General features: G+C 46.9%; 1 protein-coding gene and 1 long non-coding RNA gene across 4 annotated transcripts in view; one reads left to right on the forward strand and one right to left on the reverse strand.

Annotated features, from left to right (window-relative positions):
• The window catches only part of LOC135388333 (uncharacterized), a 33115-nt gene extending 18398 nt beyond the window's left edge, over positions 1 to 14717 (reverse strand). The window contains exons 1-8 of one of the 3 annotated variants that reach the window (XM_064617819.1): positions 14596 to 14717; positions 13386 to 14160; positions 13101 to 13269; positions 12855 to 12993; positions 11967 to 12109; positions 11258 to 11387; positions 9346 to 9513; positions 7441 to 7612 (exon numbers count right to left, since the gene is read on the reverse strand). In XM_064617819.1, the coding sequence (XP_064473889.1) occupies positions 7535 to 7612; positions 9346 to 9513; positions 11258 to 11387; positions 11967 to 12109; positions 12855 to 12993; positions 13101 to 13269; positions 13386 to 13770 (1212 nt within the window). In that variant the 5' untranslated portion in view covers positions 13771 to 14160; positions 14596 to 14717 and the 3' untranslated portion in view covers positions 7441 to 7534. Of the gene's footprint in view, positions 1 to 7440; positions 7613 to 8884; positions 9092 to 9345; positions 9514 to 11257; positions 11388 to 11966; positions 12110 to 12854; positions 12994 to 13100; positions 13270 to 13385; positions 14161 to 14595 lie in introns of those variants that run through there. The other 2 variants (XM_064617818.1, XM_064617817.1) reach the window with 2 other exon arrangements.
• A 1303-nt stretch (positions 14718 to 16020) lies between these two features.
• Positions 16021 to 20384, forward strand: LOC135390111 (uncharacterized). The gene is made up of 3 exons (XR_010421714.1): positions 16021 to 16219; positions 17375 to 17434; positions 20284 to 20384. It is a non-coding gene; the product is annotated as an uncharacterized LOC135390111 (long non-coding RNA).
• The last annotated feature ends 209 nt before the right edge of the window (positions 20385 to 20593 follow it).

A 20593-nucleotide genomic window follows, 5' to 3' on the forward strand; every position in this document is an offset into this window, starting at 1 on the left:
AGATCTATCGTGCCTCAAAATACCTTGTTTCTACAATCAAACTGAATGTTGGTTCGTTAGTCAATTTTAGTCAAATCTTTTATTTGTGTATGTCTCAAATTTTGCAACCATGTCATTTTTTTAGTTTCCTTTTTTTGTGCGCTATTTCATAGATACGATTGTACATTCGGTCTACTCGAACGAGCCTCGAATTCTTCCGGGAGTCAGTATGGAAACACATGAGGATATACAGGTTGTCCTTTGTTAGGTTCCACAGTTGTTATTAAAAATTTATGAGAGCCCCGGACGTGCCGTTTGGGCGCCTAACATACCTGGCCTCTCGGATATCTTTCCTAGCCGGTCTCATCAGTGTTCGATGGCTAACTGAAATGGTATACTTAATTAGCTTCACTAATTTTCAACGATAAGAGATTGACCGAATGACAACATTGAATCCCTTGGAGTCATTGACATTCTCTATGACCGACACATTGGTGTCTATAATTATGAACCTATCCTCGATAAACTTGGTTTGACAACCCTAGCACATCGTAGGATCTCAGATATCACATTTTCCTGTGTAAAGTAGTACATGCCGTCTTAAGCTGTCGTTGGTCCATTTTCTGCCGTTCATTTTAGTTCTTTCTTGTGTTCTCATCCTTCCTTCGTCATCTTCACATAATGTTCCACGTGCAGTGGGGTAGGGTACGCACCTCCGCGGTGAAACACCCCATCTCATCGTCATCATTTATTGTTGTCTTTGTTGTGCCGTTCACTCCGACCACACCTTTATTTTATGTTTTGTTTGATTGCTCACAGTTTAGCAGATGATACCAACAGACTTCGTAACAGCCATAATGTATACACGTTTGCTCTTTATTACAACCTGAACGATGTCAGTTCTCCTAACAGCTGTCAAGTTTTTAGCTTTTTATATCCTATACCCTTACCACGTGAAGTAACACACAAATCTTTGCTCCTCGTATTGTTACGTCTTATTTGTCTTCTTTATCTGTTGCAGTCTCTTCTGCGGCGAGCCATTTCCCAAACCTGTGGTTGCGCGTGGCCTTGAACGTAGGCTTCGCCGCTACGCGTTTGTGCGGCGATTGAAGGCTCCTTTACATGTTCAAAATTTGGAACCCGAATGGAACCTTGAAGATGCCACTATTCATGCCCAAAAAAATGCTCAAAAGTTTTGTCTTGGCAGGGGCAACATGCCATTAGAGAACGAATGTAAAGCGCTGCCAGCAGAATATGTAGCACGCGCTTTTCGTTCCAAAATACACAGGCTCTATGGGAGCCGTTTTAGGTGAAGCCTGCTTTACGTTTTGTCCCTAATTCTTGGGCATGGTTCCCTATGTAAAAACCCTATCTCCTGGACGATGCTGCGCCGCAAAGCACGAAATCCCCCCCCCCCCCCCCATGACAGACCCTTAAATCCGCCCCTGCTGTCACCCCTTTTGTTAAAGCTGCGAGGGGGAATGTATCCGGAAGGTCAGTCCACTCGAATGTGGACCCGTCCCTGTTCGGTATTGTTCGTGCACTGGCAGGGCGGTCCTGTTCCGAAAAACATGACGCACGGTCTGCCCTTTCGTTTCATCCAGGGTATTGGGAAAATACCAGGGAAAAATAGTCATCAGATAAGCCGCACCCGCGGATAAGCCGCAGAGCGCCCGCGAAAACAAAAAATCTCGCATAAGCCGCGGCTAATACGCGTGAAAATACGGTACTTGATTTAATTTAATTTATGAGGATTTGATCGTTTAGTAATCCTAGTCGACGTGTGGGTGGACGTTCCGCTTTCCTCAAGACGCAACGGGCTGATTACCCGAGGTTCAGAAAAGAACTGTTTCATTCAAGCAGATAGGACCTCTTCCCAGTCCGATATATGGAACAGATCTTCCCAGGTCTTTACTTAGTATTGTTAGATCGTGAGCTCTGCAGTATATTCATGACAACCTAAAGAGTATAACTGGATTTAATCATAGCGCACATACTAGCAAGTACTGCATATGATCCGCCCGCTGCCACACCAGTCTCTTTCTCTTCTCTGCTTCTCCTGTTACCCTACGCAGCGCTCTGCAACCGCCGCCGCGCTCTAGTGGCGCCAGTAACCGGCCTGTGACACTCTGCCATCCTAAATGCCGACCGTCCCGGGAGACAAACCATACCGCTCTGGCTTTCCCTTGACGCGCGAAGAACGGCGAGGCACAGCCACGTCGTCATCTTCCGATTCACAGTCCTTGGACGCAACGAGTTCGTCGTCACTGTCCTGAGCAACCTGATAACGCCAGAGTTTGTCCACGGGCGCCACATTGCTATAAAAGCGGGTCGTCCGCTGTATCTCGGGGATGTCCTCTATGCGGTAGCAATCATTAGGCAAAGCCTCAGTTATGACATATGGGCCTTTGTAACACTCCTTCAACTTTCGAGATTCTCCCCTCGCCTCTGGATTATGTCGTAAGAGAACCAGATCACCAGGAGCGTAGTGCGGGGCTTCAGCTCTCTTCCGGTTGTAGCGTTCCCTTTGTTTTCGCTGATCCTCTGATGTAGTCGATTGCTGTCAAGCGTTTGTTCAACAGATCCGCATCGAACATCTCGTGCATAGCATCCAGCGTATCATCCCCCGATGCAGAGCGCGGTCTGTAGTTCAAAAGCCAACCAAACGGTGTGGTGCGTGTCGCTTTGTGATATGTGTTGTATCTGAGGGAGCTTGTCATCCCAGTCTTTTCCCTTGGGGTCTTCACACAAGCTGGCAATTGCTGGGGTGATCATTCCGTTATATCGCTCTACCTGGCCATTGGCACGAGGAGTCGCAGTCGCATTCTTGATGTGGACAATGTTGAGGTCTCGACAACACTGCTGAAAACTTGAACCGGTATATGACGTGCCCTGATCAGTGATCAAACGTTTCGGTGCGCCGAAGATAGCGACTATGTCCATTAAAAAGCGTCGAGCGCCGTTTGCACAGGTATTCCGGACAGCGCGTAGTAGCACGAACTTGGTGAAGGCGTCTACTGCAACGATGATGTACATGTTGCCGTTTTTACTCTTAACGAACGGGCCCAAATGGTCCATATGAAGGGTGTGAAACGGCTCACCCACTTTGTCGATGCTGTGCAATGAACCTGGCTGTTTCCCCGAAGGTTTCTTGTAAAACAGACACTGTAGGCACCCAGCGATGTAACGTCGCAGGTAGCGTTTCATTCGCGGGAACCAGTAATCACGGCGCAAGAGTTCCAAGAGTCTTCTCAACAGCAAAATGCCCAACGTCGTCGTGGCACTTGCGGACGATTTGGTGTCTCGCCGCCTTGGGCACCACCCAACGCAGGTGTTCGCCATCGTCGATGCGAACTCTCCGGTACAGTCGTCCGTTGATTATTTTATATTCGCGGTGCAAACATTCACTGTTTCCGTCTTTCGGATGGGCCTGGAGGCCTTCTATAATGCTCCGTAACTCAGCATCCGTCTTCTGTGCCGTTATGAGCCACTCTTCCGTAGTCAACGCAGTAGCGAGCACATGTACTCCATCAGTAGAGTCGGTTTCCTCCGGTTCTCCATGAGGCATTCGGCTTAACGCATCAACATGTGGTATGCTTGTACCAGGTCTATGTTCGATGTCGAACTGGAATTCCTGCAACTTCAGGTACCATCTACCAATACGTGGCACCAAATCTCTCTTTGCCAATGCCGTTCGCAGGGCACTGCAATCCGTAATAAGAAGAAATTTCATCCCCAAGAGGTACGGCCTCAACTTCTCGATCGTCCAAACAGCAAGCGCTTCCAGTTCGTAAGAGTGATAACGTTGCTCTTCTGGTGTCGTCTTGCGGCTGACGTACATGACCGGATGCAGGTGTGTATCAGATTGCTCTTGAAGCAGAACACCGCCAAGGCCGTCTTTACAAGCATCAGTGTGCACCTCTGAGCGGGATTGGTATGAGAATAAAGCTAGCGTTGGACTCAGTCAATTTCCGTCGTAGTTCCTCAAAGCTATGCTGTTCTTTTTCCCATCGCCATGGTTGCTGCTTTGACATAAGCTTCGTGAGAGGCTTGGCGATACATGAGAAGCCTTTGATAAAGCGTCGAACGTAGCTTGCAAGTCCGATGAACTGTCTTAGTTCGTGCAAGGTAGTGGGGGTAGGAAACTCCAACATGCCGCCCTCCAACATGGCCATCGTGCAGCTCCTCACCGTTTTCACGCGGCGGTTCGGGCTTACTATCAGAAGGTCTCGTCTCTGCTCCCCGCTGCTTCCAGTTTGCAATCCACTTCGCCTTCAACGATGACCAAACTAGTTTTGCTGGACTCTGCCGCAACCACTGAGAGCCTTAGAAGACGGGTGGACTATGCTTCAGGCATCTCTTGGACATCGTTCGTCGGCCCGTGGCTTCCTGGTCAACTGCGCGACATCATTTGGTCCTTTGCCTGGCGGATACTTCCCACACGCGACCGGCTGCATGCGTGGGACATCACATCAACGGAGGCCTGCCCGTACTGCGGCAGGGCAGAAACAAACTACCACGTACTATTCGAGTGCCGCATTTCCCGCACCTTCTGGCACTTGGTTAGACGTTGTACGAATGTGCTTTGTCCCGTGCAGTGTGATCAAAGGTGCCCAAACAGGCTGAGTGTGCTATTCACTGCGTGTGGTGCTGCAGTGTTGTGGAAGGCCCGTTGCAAGGCTGTCGCTCAACGGCGGCGGAACGTCCCCGTTTTCCTGCTTGTTCGTCAATTGCGCATTCTCGTGTCTAATAGCTTGCAACAAGAACTCTTTGCACTCGGCGGCGACGAGTTTCTGCAGCGGTGGCGGTTCCACCCTTCGCTTTCGGTGCAAGGGGGCTCCGTGTCTGTCCGAGGTGTCCCTCCGTGAACAGTACCCCTCCCATCTCTCATCACTCCCATCACTCGTCTCATGCTCCATCGAATGTAAATAGTGCATATCCCTCTTGTATCATGAAGTGTAGCAATGTATGTATCGCCCCTCATAGCCTCATAGCTCATAAATTGTAAATATTGTTTTGAGGCGCTGTCCATGTACTGACCGTTCCACGTCGTATTAAATCTTCCTACAACTCCAACACGCTTGCAAGTTTTCGAGGACTAGGTGAAATACCATCTGCCGATGTGTGATATCCAAGATAGTCGATATGATTTCGAAAGAAGTAGCACTTCGTAAGCCGCAATGTCAGTCCAGCTTCTCTAAGAACTTCTAGTACTTCTCTCAGATTTCGTAGTCCCTCCTCGACGGTCGCAAAAGGTAGAAGTATGTCGTCCATGTACGCCATGGCAATCGTGTGACGGAGAGGCCCTAATACCGTGTTTACCATTCGCTGGAAGACGGCTGGCACGTTTACCAAACCAAAGGGCATCCTCGTAAACTCGAAATGACCATCCGGAGTGATGAAAGCAGTTTTCTTCTGCGACGTTTGGGCCATGGGTACCTGGTAGTATCCTGACGCTAAGTCCAAGCTAGTAAAACACTTCTTTCCTTGAAGCCTGTCGAGTTGATCGTCAATCAACGGAAGTGGGTACTTGTCTGGTTTTGTGATACGGTTCAAGGCACGGTAGTCAATACAAAGTCTTTCTTCACCTGTCTTTTTGCGTACTAATAGGACTGGGCTGGCATACTCAGAGCTTGAGTCAGTCACAATCCCTGCACTCCTTAACTCATCGACGATGTTTCGGACATTCTCCCTTTCCTTATACGAAAGCCGGTAAGGTCGGTACGTAACTGGCTTGTCTGTTATCAGTTCTATATTCATTTGTGACGCAGTGGTTAGTCCGATTTCAGACAGTGATTTCGCAAAACAATCACGGTACTCCTCAATGAGTCGAAGCAGTTGCTGGCGTTCCTCCGACGATGCCATCTCTCCAACATTGAGCTCATGCACGTCGATGGGCTCGTACTTGTTAGGATGAACGTGCAGTACGGCAGACAGATCAATGGCGTATCTTCGCTGCATTTATCTCCACGAGCGACTACTTGTCCCTTTCGTATACTCAAGTCTGAGCCGGACACGTTCGCAATGGGCACAACACACTGCGAGTCATCGGTAACGCGTACAACGCAACTGGGAATACAATGTTCTTCACCCTCTTTTGGTCTGTACTGTGTATCTACAAAGAGGTCCGTTTCCGCTGGACTCTGCGTAAAACATCCAACGAAACCGATGTAGTTCGGTGGTATGACGGTAGAGTCCTTTGCCCATAGGCTAACTCGTCTCTGTGGTAATGTTGGGATCTGTATTCTACTAAGCGTATTATCATCTTCGTCTATATCTTGACATTCTTCAAACAGGCGCAGCGTATCCCGCCTACGAACGACGGTTACGTGACGTTGCTCAGTGAAAGGCTGTCCTACCAAAAGCGGTATGGACTGAGAGTGATCTGGAACAATGTAGACTGGGACCTGTGCTTTCGCCTCGTCGATCTTGATATTAGCGTTCGCAATACCACATACAGGTACACTTCCTGACCCGTATCCGCCGATGTTGATCTTTTCTTTAGGAGGCGAGTACACGACACCTAACTCCTCGGCGTCAGAGCGTCTTAAGGCCACGCATTGGCTTCCTAGATCTACGTACGCCTTTACCGGCACGTCGTTTATGACCGCGTCAACGAAATATTTCTCATTGTCCCTGCTTGATGCTGCTTGATTTTCAACATGGTGACTTTTCACAGTATGAGATGTCGTCTTCTCTGCTGGACAATCCTGTATCTTGTGCCCGACCTTCTTGCATTTGTCGCAACGCTGTCGCTTCTGTGGCTCTGGGCATTCAAGCGAGATATGACCGTACCGGTTGCAATTAAAGCAAAGAGGTTCATTCTTCTCATTAAATATCGGCTTGCGCTTCGTCTTCACCTTTGCTGAAGCTTGATTATCAGATGTCCTCGAACGAACGCCGTCTGTTGATTTGTGTTCATCACGCTTCGATGCACCTCTAACAGCAACAAGCCTGTCTAGTTTTTTGATGCACTTGAGAAGGTCTCGAAGCGATGTAAAGGAGGTCACACTGAGACAACGAACTGCCTCTTCATCGTCTAGTTCAGTTATCACGTACTCCATAATATTTTCGTCAGTCAATCCGCATCGCCTAGCTCGGCTCACTTTATCGTGAAAGTACTCGTCAACCGTTTCATCCTTTTTCTTTCTTCTCTCAACCATTTCGTGGTGCAGCTTCGGAAGACTTCTTATGACTGGGAATGCGCTTCGCAGGTGTGTTTTCCATTCCTGCCACGTCGTCGGCACTTCCTAAAGTCCTTCATGCCACGTTTTGGCCGGTCCCTCTAACTTTGACACAGCGTGACAGACTGTTTGTGCGCTGTGTGCCGTTTGCATGCGACAAATCCGTCTCTCCTACGTTGTGCTGTTGGTCCTCCGGAGACTTCCGATCGACGTCTTCGTTGTCGTCGGCTACGTTAGTCCCTTGTGAAACAACTGCATCTCTCGAGACACTCTCATCATGCTGTTTTGGGTTCGTGTTCGCACGGGTGGTCGTGGTAGGATGTCGTCGCAGCATGGTCACAAAAATCCAGTTACATCCGCTGCTATGGTCGTCAGAATTGCACTGTGGACTTCGTAATCCCACTTCTGAATTTGTTAGATCGTGAGCTCTGCAGTATATTCAAGACAACCTACAGAGTATAACTGGATTTAATCATAGCGCACATACAAGCAAGTACTGCATATGATCCGCCCGCTGCCACACCCGTCTCTTTCTCTTCTCTGCTTCTCCTGTTACCCTACGCAGCGCTCTGCAACCGCCGCCGCGCTCTAGTGGCGCCGGTAACCGGCATGTAACAGTATGGTTTTAGGGAATATTTGTACCAGAAACAGCGCCAATCCAATTTGATTTAAAAATCCTAGTCAACGATAAACGAAGGGCTCGTCTCGGCAGTTGCGTAGTATGTTTCGCAAGGAAACCTGCGATAATGGCGATACATCACCCGTTATGTGGTCAGACTTCACCCAAACAAACGCAAGGACACCGACGACAGCACCCGGACACTTCCAGAATTTGACATCGCCGCGTGGTACGCTGCAACTCAGAAGCCGTCACCAAAATCTACTGTGTCTGGCCGCCTGATTGATCCCGAGAAACGTGCAGCTTGCGCCAAAAAGAATGAATTACTACACTCTAAGGAAAAGAGGTAGAATTTTCTACCCATCTCGGTGGAGCTGTACTGCAACCACATTTCTACTCAAATTTTACGTTTTGGGTATAACTACAGAGTAGAAACTGTCGATCTATCAGCTTTTTTCTTCTTGGAGCAAATGTGAGAGGAGCCAGGGCAAGGGCCGCAGCCGCTTATCCCCGAGGATTAGATGGCGCACGTGGGTTGGCCACAAATTGTAGAAGTTCCACCTTTTTTCTTAGAGTGTACAAGCTGTAGATGAACACATGTGCAGGAACAGCATTTATGGATTTTAATTTAATTGCAATGCATACGGGACCGGGTTGCTGGGATGTTACGGGATTAAACTGTGGAACGTACTACATCGGCCGCTCAAAACCGAGAGACATTTCTTGTATGCCACTCCGCATATTTCCTCCTACGATAACGTGCATTTCGGTATTTGGCTATCTGGCCACATCATATATCTTGTAACTGAAGTTCATGTGGTCGGTTGTTCGTGTTGCCGCTGTTGAGTAATGTATTACTATGGATACTTACATAGTTCACTGTACATGTAACCGTAATCTGACCAAGTGAGCGGCCGTGAATGTGTACCAGGTGACGGTACTCATTCCGGCTCCCACATCTTATTGCTGTTTTTAATAATAACGAGCACAAACACGCAAATGTTTATAAAACAATTGGATCCGACCAGAGGCCAGAGAACCAGGGGGGGAGGGGGACCTGCCTTGTACAGCATCCTACAACACTAATGTCAATTGAAAAGAACGACAGATATGTGGGTCAGGACTTCCCCCTTCCTTTGATCCACGCCTGGGTCCAACATAGCGCTGCGCCAGTGGTAGAGAACGAAACAGTGGAGTGTGTCATTGGCTGTCCGTTTCCCACACAGCTTTTTCCGACAGACGTTGGGCGCTTCTCGTTTTCCCATAGAACAATGCTGCATCTAGTATTCCTGATTTCAGAGGAGGACACCTGTCACGAAAAGCCTGACTGGTGACGCTACCTTTTTGGCAATTGAGGAAAGTGTCCTTTCCTTTGGAAGGCGAGGTAGGGCGCAGACTAACAGGCATGACGATTAAAGGGAAAAAAGACCGGGTGACACGGAACAAGAACGACACAACCCAAGTGACAATTATTTGTGTCGTTCTTTCACCTTGTCTCTCGGTCCTTTTTCCTTAATCCTACAACGCTCAGTGTCCGAACCATGACACTCAATGTCGGCTTACCAGTTCTTTTGGATTGCCCTGGGTGACACACTCGCATGGTCTTTCAGGATGATTACTCCTGTCCTTGTAGGTGGTTATAAGGGCCGCAGCGCTGAAGGAGAGCAATTCCGTTGTTTTCAAAGGCAGTGGTTGAAACCCAGTCACATGCCTAAATGCCAGCGACTCGACCTGCAAGAACAGTAATGACCCCAAAGGAGAGGTAGCTTGAACAGCCACACTCGTGTCCTGCGAGCAGGTGTAAAAAAATCACACACACAAAAAACTAGGGGTGATAAAAGTATGGGACTTGCTTTATGAGACTCCTGAAGGATTTTGCCACTTACTGTAATGACTTTCGTTAGTGTAATTAATTAGTGCAATTTCGCCAATTAATTTCTGAAAAATGTTAATGAAACGTCACGTTTTTCTGCCGGAATTAGAAAGGTCATGTCTGGAATAGCGTATCGCAGTGAAAATTAGTTGATTTTGCGCACGTTTTTCAGAGAAAAATTGCTACCCGAAAAGCACCCGCAATCCTATCGCAAGTTGGGCGCTTTTGCAGCCTTTGCTTTGCCGCGGATAAAAGCTCCGCCCAAGGGGCCTTCCTCTGCGAAGAAAGCAGGAAGAAATAAGCAAACAAAATCGGTAAAGAGGAAGAGTGAAACAGACCGCAATCCTGTTATCAATTACCTAACCGTGTGACTCCGTTTATCGGTGATTGATAACAGGATTGCGGTCTGTTTCACTCTTCCTCTTTACCGATTTTGTTTGCTTATTTCTTCCTGCTTTCTTCGCAGAGGGAGGGACCTTGAGCGGAGCTTGTATCCGCGGCAAAGCAAAGGCCGCTAGAGCGCCCAACTTGCGATAGGATTGCGGGTACTTTTCGGGTAGCAATTTTTCTCTGAAAAACGTGCGCAAAATCAACTAATTTGACTGCGATACGCTATTCAAGACATGGCCTTTCCAATTCCGACAGAAAAACGTGGAGTTTCCTTGGCATTTTTCAGGAATTAGCGAAACTGCACTAATTATTTAATTACACTAACGAAAGTTATTACAGTAGGTGGCAAAATCCTTCAGGAGTCTCATAAAGCAAGTCCCATGCTTTTATCACCCCTAGATTTTTTGTGTGTGATTTTTTGACACTTTCTCGCCGGACACCCTGTATGCATGGAGTGAGCACATCTTGCTTTGGTAATTGCGTATGAACACCTTGTTCAGGAAAACTGACTGATTTTTGCTTATGCTGAACCGCAGTACCACAGTTGGGAAAGATGGGGCAAAATCTAGCGCGCGTGCGTAGCGAGGAATCTTCTTATCGACGTCATCTATCGAGCTGGAAACGCGCCTCGATCTTTGCCGAAAGACCAAAAGGCATGGCTGATTGAAAAAAAAACATCTGCTCATTTGGTTGAAGTGGTGGGTTCGAATTCTTCTGCTGGATGTGCTCTCTCCTGTTTTCCTGCAGGCCTTCCATACGCATGTCGGCACAGTTACCTCTGAAGTCTGCCCACTCGTCACAACTTCTCTCCAGCTGTGCACGGCTGTATACTCCAGTCATAGAAACCGTTGTTTCGCGGCACTAGCAGTCAAAGAGCATCTCCGTCATTTGACTGGGGAATCGTTGCAATTCCCTTAGCATTTGCCTATCAAGTAGTTGATGCAATTGCTTGGGAGAAAGAATGTATATTAAATCTTCTCCCGTACAAGGTCGGTCACCTTGCCAGCGTTTTGTTCTGGGTCTACGACCGTATATTTTACTATAGCCCGGTTTCACCAACACCGATTAACATTTGAACCGAGATCAGCGGTCCCTCAACTTGATTTTAACCCTCAACTCTACTCCACCACGGGGTATTATTTCCGTCGTACAATAGTACTGATGCAACGGATTGTTCCGTTTCCGAACGTCAGACACAAAAACGGTCCTTACGATTGACGACTGCATAGACGGCATGCCAGGTCCCTCCCAGGGTGACGGTCCTGTATTCCTGCATACGCTTGGGTCCGTTACATTACGATTGAGAGTAGTTCGGTACAGCAGTGCGTCCGGCTTAATTCCTCTGTAAAGAGAAGCTCCTATCACGAGATGCAGCCAGAAGCCCATGCCGCAGATTCTCTAGCTAGTAGACACTGACACGAGACATTCATTTCGGCGTACTAGGGAGCCTACTCCATTCAATTGCAGCAACCGAACAGTAATGTTTGTCCACACCGTACACAAACGCACAATACAGGATATACAGTAAAAATAATTGGTCGCTGAAAATTGGGGCGAAGTCGTGATTGTTAGTGTGTGGTGTGGAGATGGTCCCAGACACTACGAAATCGCACGGTGAGCGCGCCATTTCAGATCGCCTTGGCCACGCTATCCATCATGCTGTGGCGTCTGATACTCAGACGATGCGGTTTATTCTCCGGGAAGAACGAATCCACCGAGTTTATCCGCGGCTCTTTCGGGACCAGGACCATTTAGAAAAAGTAGGTTTGTGTTTGTACTTTGTGATTTTAACACGGTTTCGTTGAACCATCAAATTAAAAGTGTGCAAGTGCAATCGGCGTACCCTTTCGCAGCCTGCCGCTAAGATATCCGGATAAGCAGCACCCCGGGCCCTCACGCCGGACACACATGATCTACTCACTGTACGAGCTGATTGAAGTTAGTCATGAGGGTGCTTGGTTGTTGGCTTCCATGGAGTATTGCCACACCTAGTAGCACGTAGCCAAACTTGCTACGTGGCGTTGGTTCTGCGCTCATATGGATATTTAAGAGTCTGTCCGTTTCCTGAAAGAGTTCAGTCAACGCCTAGTCACTAGAACAGTCGACCCGTTGTCATTGTTGGTGTTGGTGACAATTTCAACAATGCACGCGCAGGTCACTGAAGTCGAGCACGACTCAGTTGGCGTTTGAAATGAGCCAGTTGTATACCAATGGTGAGGCTTGTGTAATGTTGACTTCGGCATGTTGCGCATAAATTTGCATCATGTGGTAGTTGAGTCACCAATGTATCAGCTTGAGAGATCCGCGGCAAGGCAATTGAGTAAGCGATTGTCGATCACGCAGCGGATACTAAACGCCCCTTTTGGCGCCCTAAAATTCTCAATATGACATTAAAGGGCCCAATTGCTGCCAACCGTTCAGGGAATATGTTTATTAGATGTTCCAACAGATGTGTTACGTTTCGATGATAACTTTCACGAATCAACTGCCGCGATGAAACAGTTTTCACGGTCATGGACACAATAAGGGCACGCCGGGAACAGACATAGGTACTACCAGCAGGGGCGGATCCAGGATTTTTTTGAGAGTGGGGGAGGGGGTCCTGCCCCATGGATAGCATGCTGCTACACTGTCAAGGTCATGCAATTGGAACTATGTAACGTCAGAAAGAGAGGGATGTCCTAGGTGACGTCCTAATTTGATGAAGGTACCACGGCAGCCTTATCCCCCTTGTGCGTCGGCGTCAGCTCTTCCTACCTTACAACACAATTTTACGAGAGAAGCGCGCAAAAGGAAACTCGTGGCTTACTGTTAGAAATGCTTCGACATGACCGACATAAGTTGAAACACTTGGACGGAGTTCCATGTCCAGGACAGCGAAGTCTCTGATCTTTGGCCAGTACGCTGCGATGGAACTTTGAAGTTTTCCCTGATTAGCGTTGGCTTTCCTAAAATAGAGTGCACGTCCACCGATGCACCAGGGCACTCACTTGTCAGCACACTAATGGTTCACTCGACGCATGTTCGTTTTTGTAGGTTTGACTACTTGACTTACGAGCTCGGTATGTCGATACCAATTTTGGTTTTCGCAAGACCGAGATTCTTGTTTTTCAGTTCATTGATGTCTTGGACGGTGAAGAACATGAAGTAGCACACATCATCCAGTGGATGAAATATTGCCTGAACGACTGAACTGACGCAAGCAAGAAACTTATGAGGCAAAGCTGGGCAAGAAAGGACATTGGATTAGCAGTGAACCAGTGAGCAGAATTCACAACGTACAAACACTTCTGCACCGATAATCGGTCAATATCGAGGATTCACAATATAAACCACTTACGTGGCTTCAAGGTCGTGGTGGTAGTCGTCGTAGTGGTGGTGGTCGTTGTGGTAGTGGTGGTCGTTGTGGTGGTGGTGGTCGTGGTCGTGGTGGTGGTCGTTGTGGTTGTGGTCGTCGTTGTGGTTGTGGTCGTCGTTGTGGTTGTGGTCGTCGTTGTGGTGGTGGTAGTCGTTGTGGTGGTGGTAGTCGTTGTGGTGGTGGTAGTCGTTGTGGTGGTGGTAGTCGTTGTGGTGGTGGTAGTCGTTGTGGTGGTGGTAGTCGTTGTGGTGGTGGTAGTCGTCGTCGTAGTCGTGGTGGTTGTAGTCGTGGTGGTCGTCGACGTCGTTGTCGGAGTACTAGTAGTCTCAATTGGCGCCGTGGCATGGGTAGTCTTAGTTGGCAACATAGTCGTAGTATCAACGAAAACTTCCTGAGTGGTTGCCTCCGTCGTGGTCAGAGTTAGGCTTTCTACTAAGAAGAGCAAAATTAGTAGCCACGGCACAATCGCTTCACTTCAATTCCGTTACACCAAACATTCCATCTCGGGATATCGTCTGATAACAGCACTGATAACGTGATCTCAAAACACGCGGTGAAAGAATGCGGCGCGAGGTGACGCGAGTGCCTGATCTTCGCAAAACGCACGCGTGACGGGGCAATGAGGAATGTCCAGACCGAACAGAAAAGCTACTTTATTTTGGCTATGATCTGGTATACAGCTCCACCTGTTCATCTACGAGGGGTCGACAGCGTCCGTCGCTGCTGCTCAGATGTAGACCCCCGCGGTGGATGTAGCCTACAAAAAATTGTATTGTAACTATTGTAATTGAAAATGTATTGAAATTATAGTCGCAACACTGAACATAAGACATTCATTGTACACCATAAAATGAATCCTACATAGCACCCACTGTTACACATATTACATTAATAGTCTACCACAAGTGTTGGTACCGGTGTTACAGGCATAAACCTTACTGCAGTGTTAGGTCTTCCCATTCGGAGATTCGATCTATTCTCAACGACACCCCTGCTTAACACGTTGCTTAAGTTTACTTGTAGTTCGAAGAAAGGAAAATTAACGCATGAAGTGCGCCCGGGCTTCTGCTTGGGAGTTGCCAACGTTTGCGAAACTGCGAACGCTACACACTGTGCTTCAAACCGCGGATGACATGCGTGTATCTTTACAGATATAGCAGCATTCACACAAAGCTCTTAACGTAACACTCGCCTCCAGAAGGTACAGCGTGAAGCGGGATTATGTGAGCCCAAGAAACCACGTCCGGAGAGTTTTCATGACTGAACGTCGACTGAACTGTTGGAACTTATGCACGCGGCGTCCGGTTGCATGAGCTCGCGCTGCTTCCTTCTACTTCTTCTTCATGACAGATACTGGCCGCTTTCAATAGGTTTATTTTTTCACAGCGCCAGCTGTTAACGGGAAGGTTCTAGGAGATCGCAACCCTCCTCGGTAGTTCAGTCGGTGACATGTTGGCCTGCTCTCGGTTGGACTTGGAAGCAGGGTGTACCAATGAAGGAGGAAAGGGAGAGATGCCACGTTTGACCTCCGCTGTCGCATGTGAATGGTGGGAGATGTGTTACTTGCGCGGTAGGGTTGTTGCAGAATGTTGCGCCTGTTGTTGACAGATAAGTGAGCACATAGCGCGTTCATGTGGCCTCGGAAGACCGCTGATGGGGTTTTGAAGTTGAATTCTGACGAAGGCCTATGTTGGTGTGTCCGGCTGCCCGCTGCTATATTACGACGTTGGCGTCCTCCTCACTCCTATTTGCGTGGATTTCCTGGTAGCGGCGGCGAAAGCGTAAGCGGAGGAGAAGTATGCTGTTTCGAGGGTGCGGACAGCCTGCTCTCGGTTCGGCTTGGAAGCAAGGTGCACCACGAAAGAAGGAAAGGGAGGGATGCGACGTTTGACCTCCGCTGTCGTATGTGAACGCCGGCGGGAGATATGTTGCTTACGCGGTAGGGTTGTTGCACCATGTTGTGCTCGTTGTTGACAGATAAGTAAGAGTAGAGCACATTGCGTTTTCATGTGGCTTCGTATGACCGCCTTGTCTGCCGCGCCATTTTTCACGCATGGCGCGTGAGGTACTAGCTTCGATATCGCAATACATCGTGGCCTGTCACTCAGTATTACATGAGTTCTTGTGACAGGATGCTTCTTTACACTGGAAATAGCCATCATGAATGAATTCACCTTCCTGCGACCTGTGATCACCTTCGCTGGACAGATGTTCTAAAGGGGAACCTCCAAAGAAGCAATGTTTTTGCAACGAAGTTCGCGCGGGAGACCGCCACGCGCGTTCCGCCGCCAATTGTTCGCCGGCACCATCTCCATGGGGCGAAAAACCAGCGGACGGCGGCGAGAAGTCATGCTGTAATATCACTGTTGCCAGGGAATAAGGTGAAAGCCTAGTGAAATCAGTTGCTCGAAAAATTTCATTTAATGTCACAAATTTTGCAACTAAATCCAACAACTGTCCGAAAAGATGCGCCCAGTAACGTACCAAAAGGCATATTCAGTACTGCGAAAGGAGAACATGTTTCTTGGCAGAGAATGCCGCACGTTCTAGCGATGCAGTTGACGAAACAGCGAGCAGACGACAGCATCCAGTTGCAAGAAGAGGACGACGACGATGATTCACGAGAGCAGACGACCGCGTGCAGACAACTGATCTCGATTGTAAAAGGCTGGATCGCGGATAGGGAGCGCGAGCGTGAAGAAACCGGCCGCCATCTTACTTTACCCACAACAGTCGCCGCAGCGATTATGGCAACTTCTTGCAATTACGGTCGTACCAACCGTACTGGCAAGGATACAGGGCCTAAATTTATACAGGTGAGTCATTCTTTATCAAGGAATAAATAGGCGTCCATTCTGTATATTTAGTTGACAATTATGAAGTGTTTTTTTGCCCAAAACGAGCACTGGATGCAGGTTGTTTGATCGCTCTTCCGAGGTTCAGTCGAACACACTTGCATTTTACCCGGCGGCAAATGCATTTTGAGTGCATAATATGCTTGAGGGAACGTGTTACACTACACTGGTAATGTTGTTATCAATATACAAGGTGTGTGCAGAAAAACATGACCCGCATTTTTACATGTAACTCGTTGTCTACTTAGCCGAGGAACTTCCGGTGGCGCACGACGGCGTATTTATGCGTGCGAAAGCTACAAAAAATCCTGGAAGTCATACTCAGTGTAAAAAAATAAACAGAGCGCGAAAACATGGGCTTCCATGCATTAGAATAGGGCGGTCATCACAGTGCATGGTAGTGCATTTCGGTCTCAGGAGAGTTATGTGTGTAGGCACCGCTAGGGGTACTGCCGATGAGCATCCATGTGGGACATCGTTTCGATTTATGCACCGATAGCTCCCCTAGCGGTACTTTAACACAACTCTCCTACGTTCACCATGTTGCCCTTTCACATACACCCTGTTGTCCACCATGTGGCCCTATTCTGATGCACGGAAGGCGACGTTTTCGTTGTTCCGTTCATTTTTTAAGCTGAGTATGGCTGCCACAATTTTTCTGCAGATTTCGCACGCATAAATGCGCCATCATGTGCCACCGGAAGTTCGTTAGTTAGGTAGGCAACAAGCTATGTGCCTAAATGCGGGTCACGTTTTTCTGCACACACCCTGTATGTGCGAACACTCGAGCGCTTTTCTGCATGCATTGCTAGCATGGCACACGGTGTTCTCTACGGAAGCAAGTGCACATTCATTTCTTTGAATTACCTTCGCGCACAAGTTTGGTATTACGTCATAATGAGACCAAGATTGTGACCCTTTTTCATGTACTGGTATTGTTTTGTGCCTTGGTTTGATTTGTGACAAAGAATCCTACGTAACGGTGGTGTGGAGCGACTTGAATACCGCCTTTGTATCTGAGCTATGTCGTCAGCTTGTTGCGATAGTTATAATTTGTAGCGTACGTGCCGTGCTATTTGTAGCAGTTTTTAAGGCAAAAGTGGTCTCTCAATACAGATTTCCTCATGCGGCTACCCAGAGGATCATCTATGAAGTGTGATGCGACAGAGTGTACAGGTAAGTATTATGCTTCTCATCCACGGGTTTCTACTTTACAGGAAGGAACCACCTCAGTGTGCGCACTGTGGTTAGTCTCTCTCAATTTTGCACATTTTCTTACATGTTCACGTCAGAAACACACCTTATACACCTTAGGCTCCTTCACCCAGCAATATAATAATTATAATACTGTTTAGAGGAGTTACCCATATTCTTTTTAGAATTGTTTTTAATCTTTTCAATTTTTAGAAGACACAGGGATTGTAAACCCTGCTTTAAACTGATGTTTTAACATTTGTCCAATGCATTTGTTAAACAACATATTCATTTTTAACGAGCTGCATCCAAACCAACGTTCTGATGTATTATGACCTTTGTTGTCGATGCACCATAAAAATTGGAATAATAATCATCAATACAGGTCACAGCTGCCTCGACATACTCAAGAAATGGGTGTAGAACCTGCGTAGTGCCCACAAACTTTGATTACCACAGCACCTCCAGAAAGTTTGTGTCACATGGGATTTTCAAATGTATTCACAGTATATAATACCTTGTATTAACTGTTGTAGATCTAAGCCGCTTCTACAGTACACTCTGAGAAATTAAAACTTGTCAGGGAACTGTGATAATTGTTTCAGTTAATAGGCATGCACATATATGCTATAAGAAGAAAATTATTTCTTGAGAATGCACTTCTCTGGCTACTGCTGTTGTTTACATCTACTGTTGATCACATTCATTTATCACATATTATATTCTTATATATTATTATTCTTATATATATTATTATATTATCACATATTTGATCACATTCAATTTAAAATTCAGCATATATGAGAAAATATCAGGAGGGAAGTTGCTATTCATTGCTCATTCCAACCTAAAATTGAGTGCTACAAATTTAGAGAGTGTACCTGTCCATTGTTATTCCTAAAATATATATTGTCATTGTAGCAAGGTCACAAAACAATAAATATAGTCTTTTGCGACCTCCCTGCACGTTAATTGTATCCTGAAACGCATAAGTGCAAGAAATAAATGTTGAACTTGAATAAACTTGATATAAAATGTTGAATAAACTTGAACTTGTATAATCTCTTTACTCATCATCAGTGGTCTTCTTTACAAAAGCATATTGTGTTAGACTTTTTTTTTGTTTACCTTTCACAGACAGGGTACACGAGGGCCAAAATGACAAAATCACAACTGTTTCAAGCTGCAAATCGTCCTGTTGCATTTGCAGACCAGTGCAAGAGGGCCCTTGCACATCAAAATGTAAGATGGGAGTCACAGTTAATGCAAAGTGGTTCCTATGAGAGACTTCGATGCTGAACAAAATTGTGCAAACTGCGGAAGGTGCCATAGATGATCTTCAGAAAGTGAGTCTGGTCTCACAACGGTGCTACGACGCTCCCTTTTAGATGACGATGGATGATTGGAGTTTAAGATGTGCAGCTGCATCTTTTTGGAACGTGCTCCACATAACAAGCATGACAAAGTCAGCACTTGATAGCAGGCCCCCGTCCTTAAGCAGCTTTGCTCACGCTGCAGTTGTATTCAGCAAAACCATGTGAGTACTCGAGAAAGACATTCAGTTTGGCACAACCGCGCCTGCAAATAATCAGAACAAATGAAGGAAGAAACAAACATAGGAGGGCTGTACTTGAAAAAGAGATAAGTCCTGTGTCTCAAGGAAGTGTTACCACTTAGTAGAAGTAACTTAATTGATTACGCTTACATCACTACCTGATTAATTGTCCTAACGAGCGTGATCTAATTGCGTGAAGTAATTATTTCGGCTGCTTCAGTGTGTCCATATGTGCGAGGCAAAGCACCGCTGTCGTTCATTAAAAGACTCTTTCTGCGGCGATGCTTGATATAAATCATACTAAACCCATACACGGTTAAAATAACGGCTGTGATTCTACAGAACAATCTCTTTCTGCCATGCGAGCGATTTTTGTCCAGAACGCAGCACGGGATATTACATACATGGTTGTTGTTAACCTCACATAGTTTCTTATTGAAATATTGGCTGGGAAACGTGCTGTTGTACAATCCCCAGCGCTGCACTGCAGTGACGGTCTAGTTTCGGAATGCAAAACATAACGTAATTAAGAATCGAACGGCAGGACACCTGTGAAACACTGTTAGGATACATCAGTATACTGGCACCTTACAAGATTGTGTGATGACAAACAACGATCAACGCCTGCAGCGCAATAAATGCTCACAATCTCCGTTGCCTCACATTGATTTTCTATGGGCACACACTGCGCTTTAGGGCCTCCCAACATGGCGGCCCGAATGCACGCCTCTCCCCCACGAGCCCCTCTCCCATGCGCGATCCAGCCTTTATACATAGAGATCAGTGGTTCGTAGCGGAAGAGCACTTTGATTGGTTCATCTGCACTTGACGCTTCCGGAATCGCGGACGGTGGGCGAAAATATCAGGTCCCCCAAACTCGCCTCGGAAAAGCGTGCAACGAAGAAACGCTCAACGCTCTTATTTGCCATGTGTTGTAGCAAATGATTCATTGGCATAAACCGGCAGACTGGTGCGTAATGTACACCCATAGTGTCAAGTTGGACTAATTCCGGTGACGTGTTCGTAAAATCTGTGTAATCGGACTGTCTAATTGTCACCTGTTCTTTCTTAACACCGAAGTCGGTATATGAGTAAGAAATATCGTGGTTTCGGCAATTATCAGTAATCTTTCGTTGTGCTTAATGATTCCTATTATTTTGTATTTGTGTTTTTACTCAGAATTATCGTACTGTATTCTTAACTGGAGCAACAAAATTACGAAACACATGAGGATTGTGTTGAAACTGAGGACATTGCTTATTTTTACTGGTTTCAGATTTTCAGGCATGGAGAGAAGAAATGCGCAGAAGGCAGCCAAGAGTCACTAAAGGCACACGGGTAAAAAGATTGAAAGATGGAGGTTTAAAGTGTTATTTTATTTGTAACTGATCGGGTGCTTTTACAGAGAACATCATCAAAGGAAAAAGGTCCATAAAATCATAAGGTTCCGTCAGGCGTGGGGTAACCTGCATTGATGATTCGTCTGCAACATTCCAGACTGGCAAGGTTCCAGGACATAACTGGAAGTATGCTCCGGGGCCCCCTACCATCTCGCTCATGATCAGAGCTGACAATTAAGGCATAAT

This window comes from Ornithodoros turicata, chromosome 3 (genome assembly GCF_037126465.1).
Source record: "Ornithodoros turicata isolate Travis chromosome 3, ASM3712646v1, whole genome shotgun sequence".
NCBI lineage: Eukaryota > Metazoa > Arthropoda > Arachnida > Ixodida > Argasidae > Ornithodoros > Ornithodoros turicata.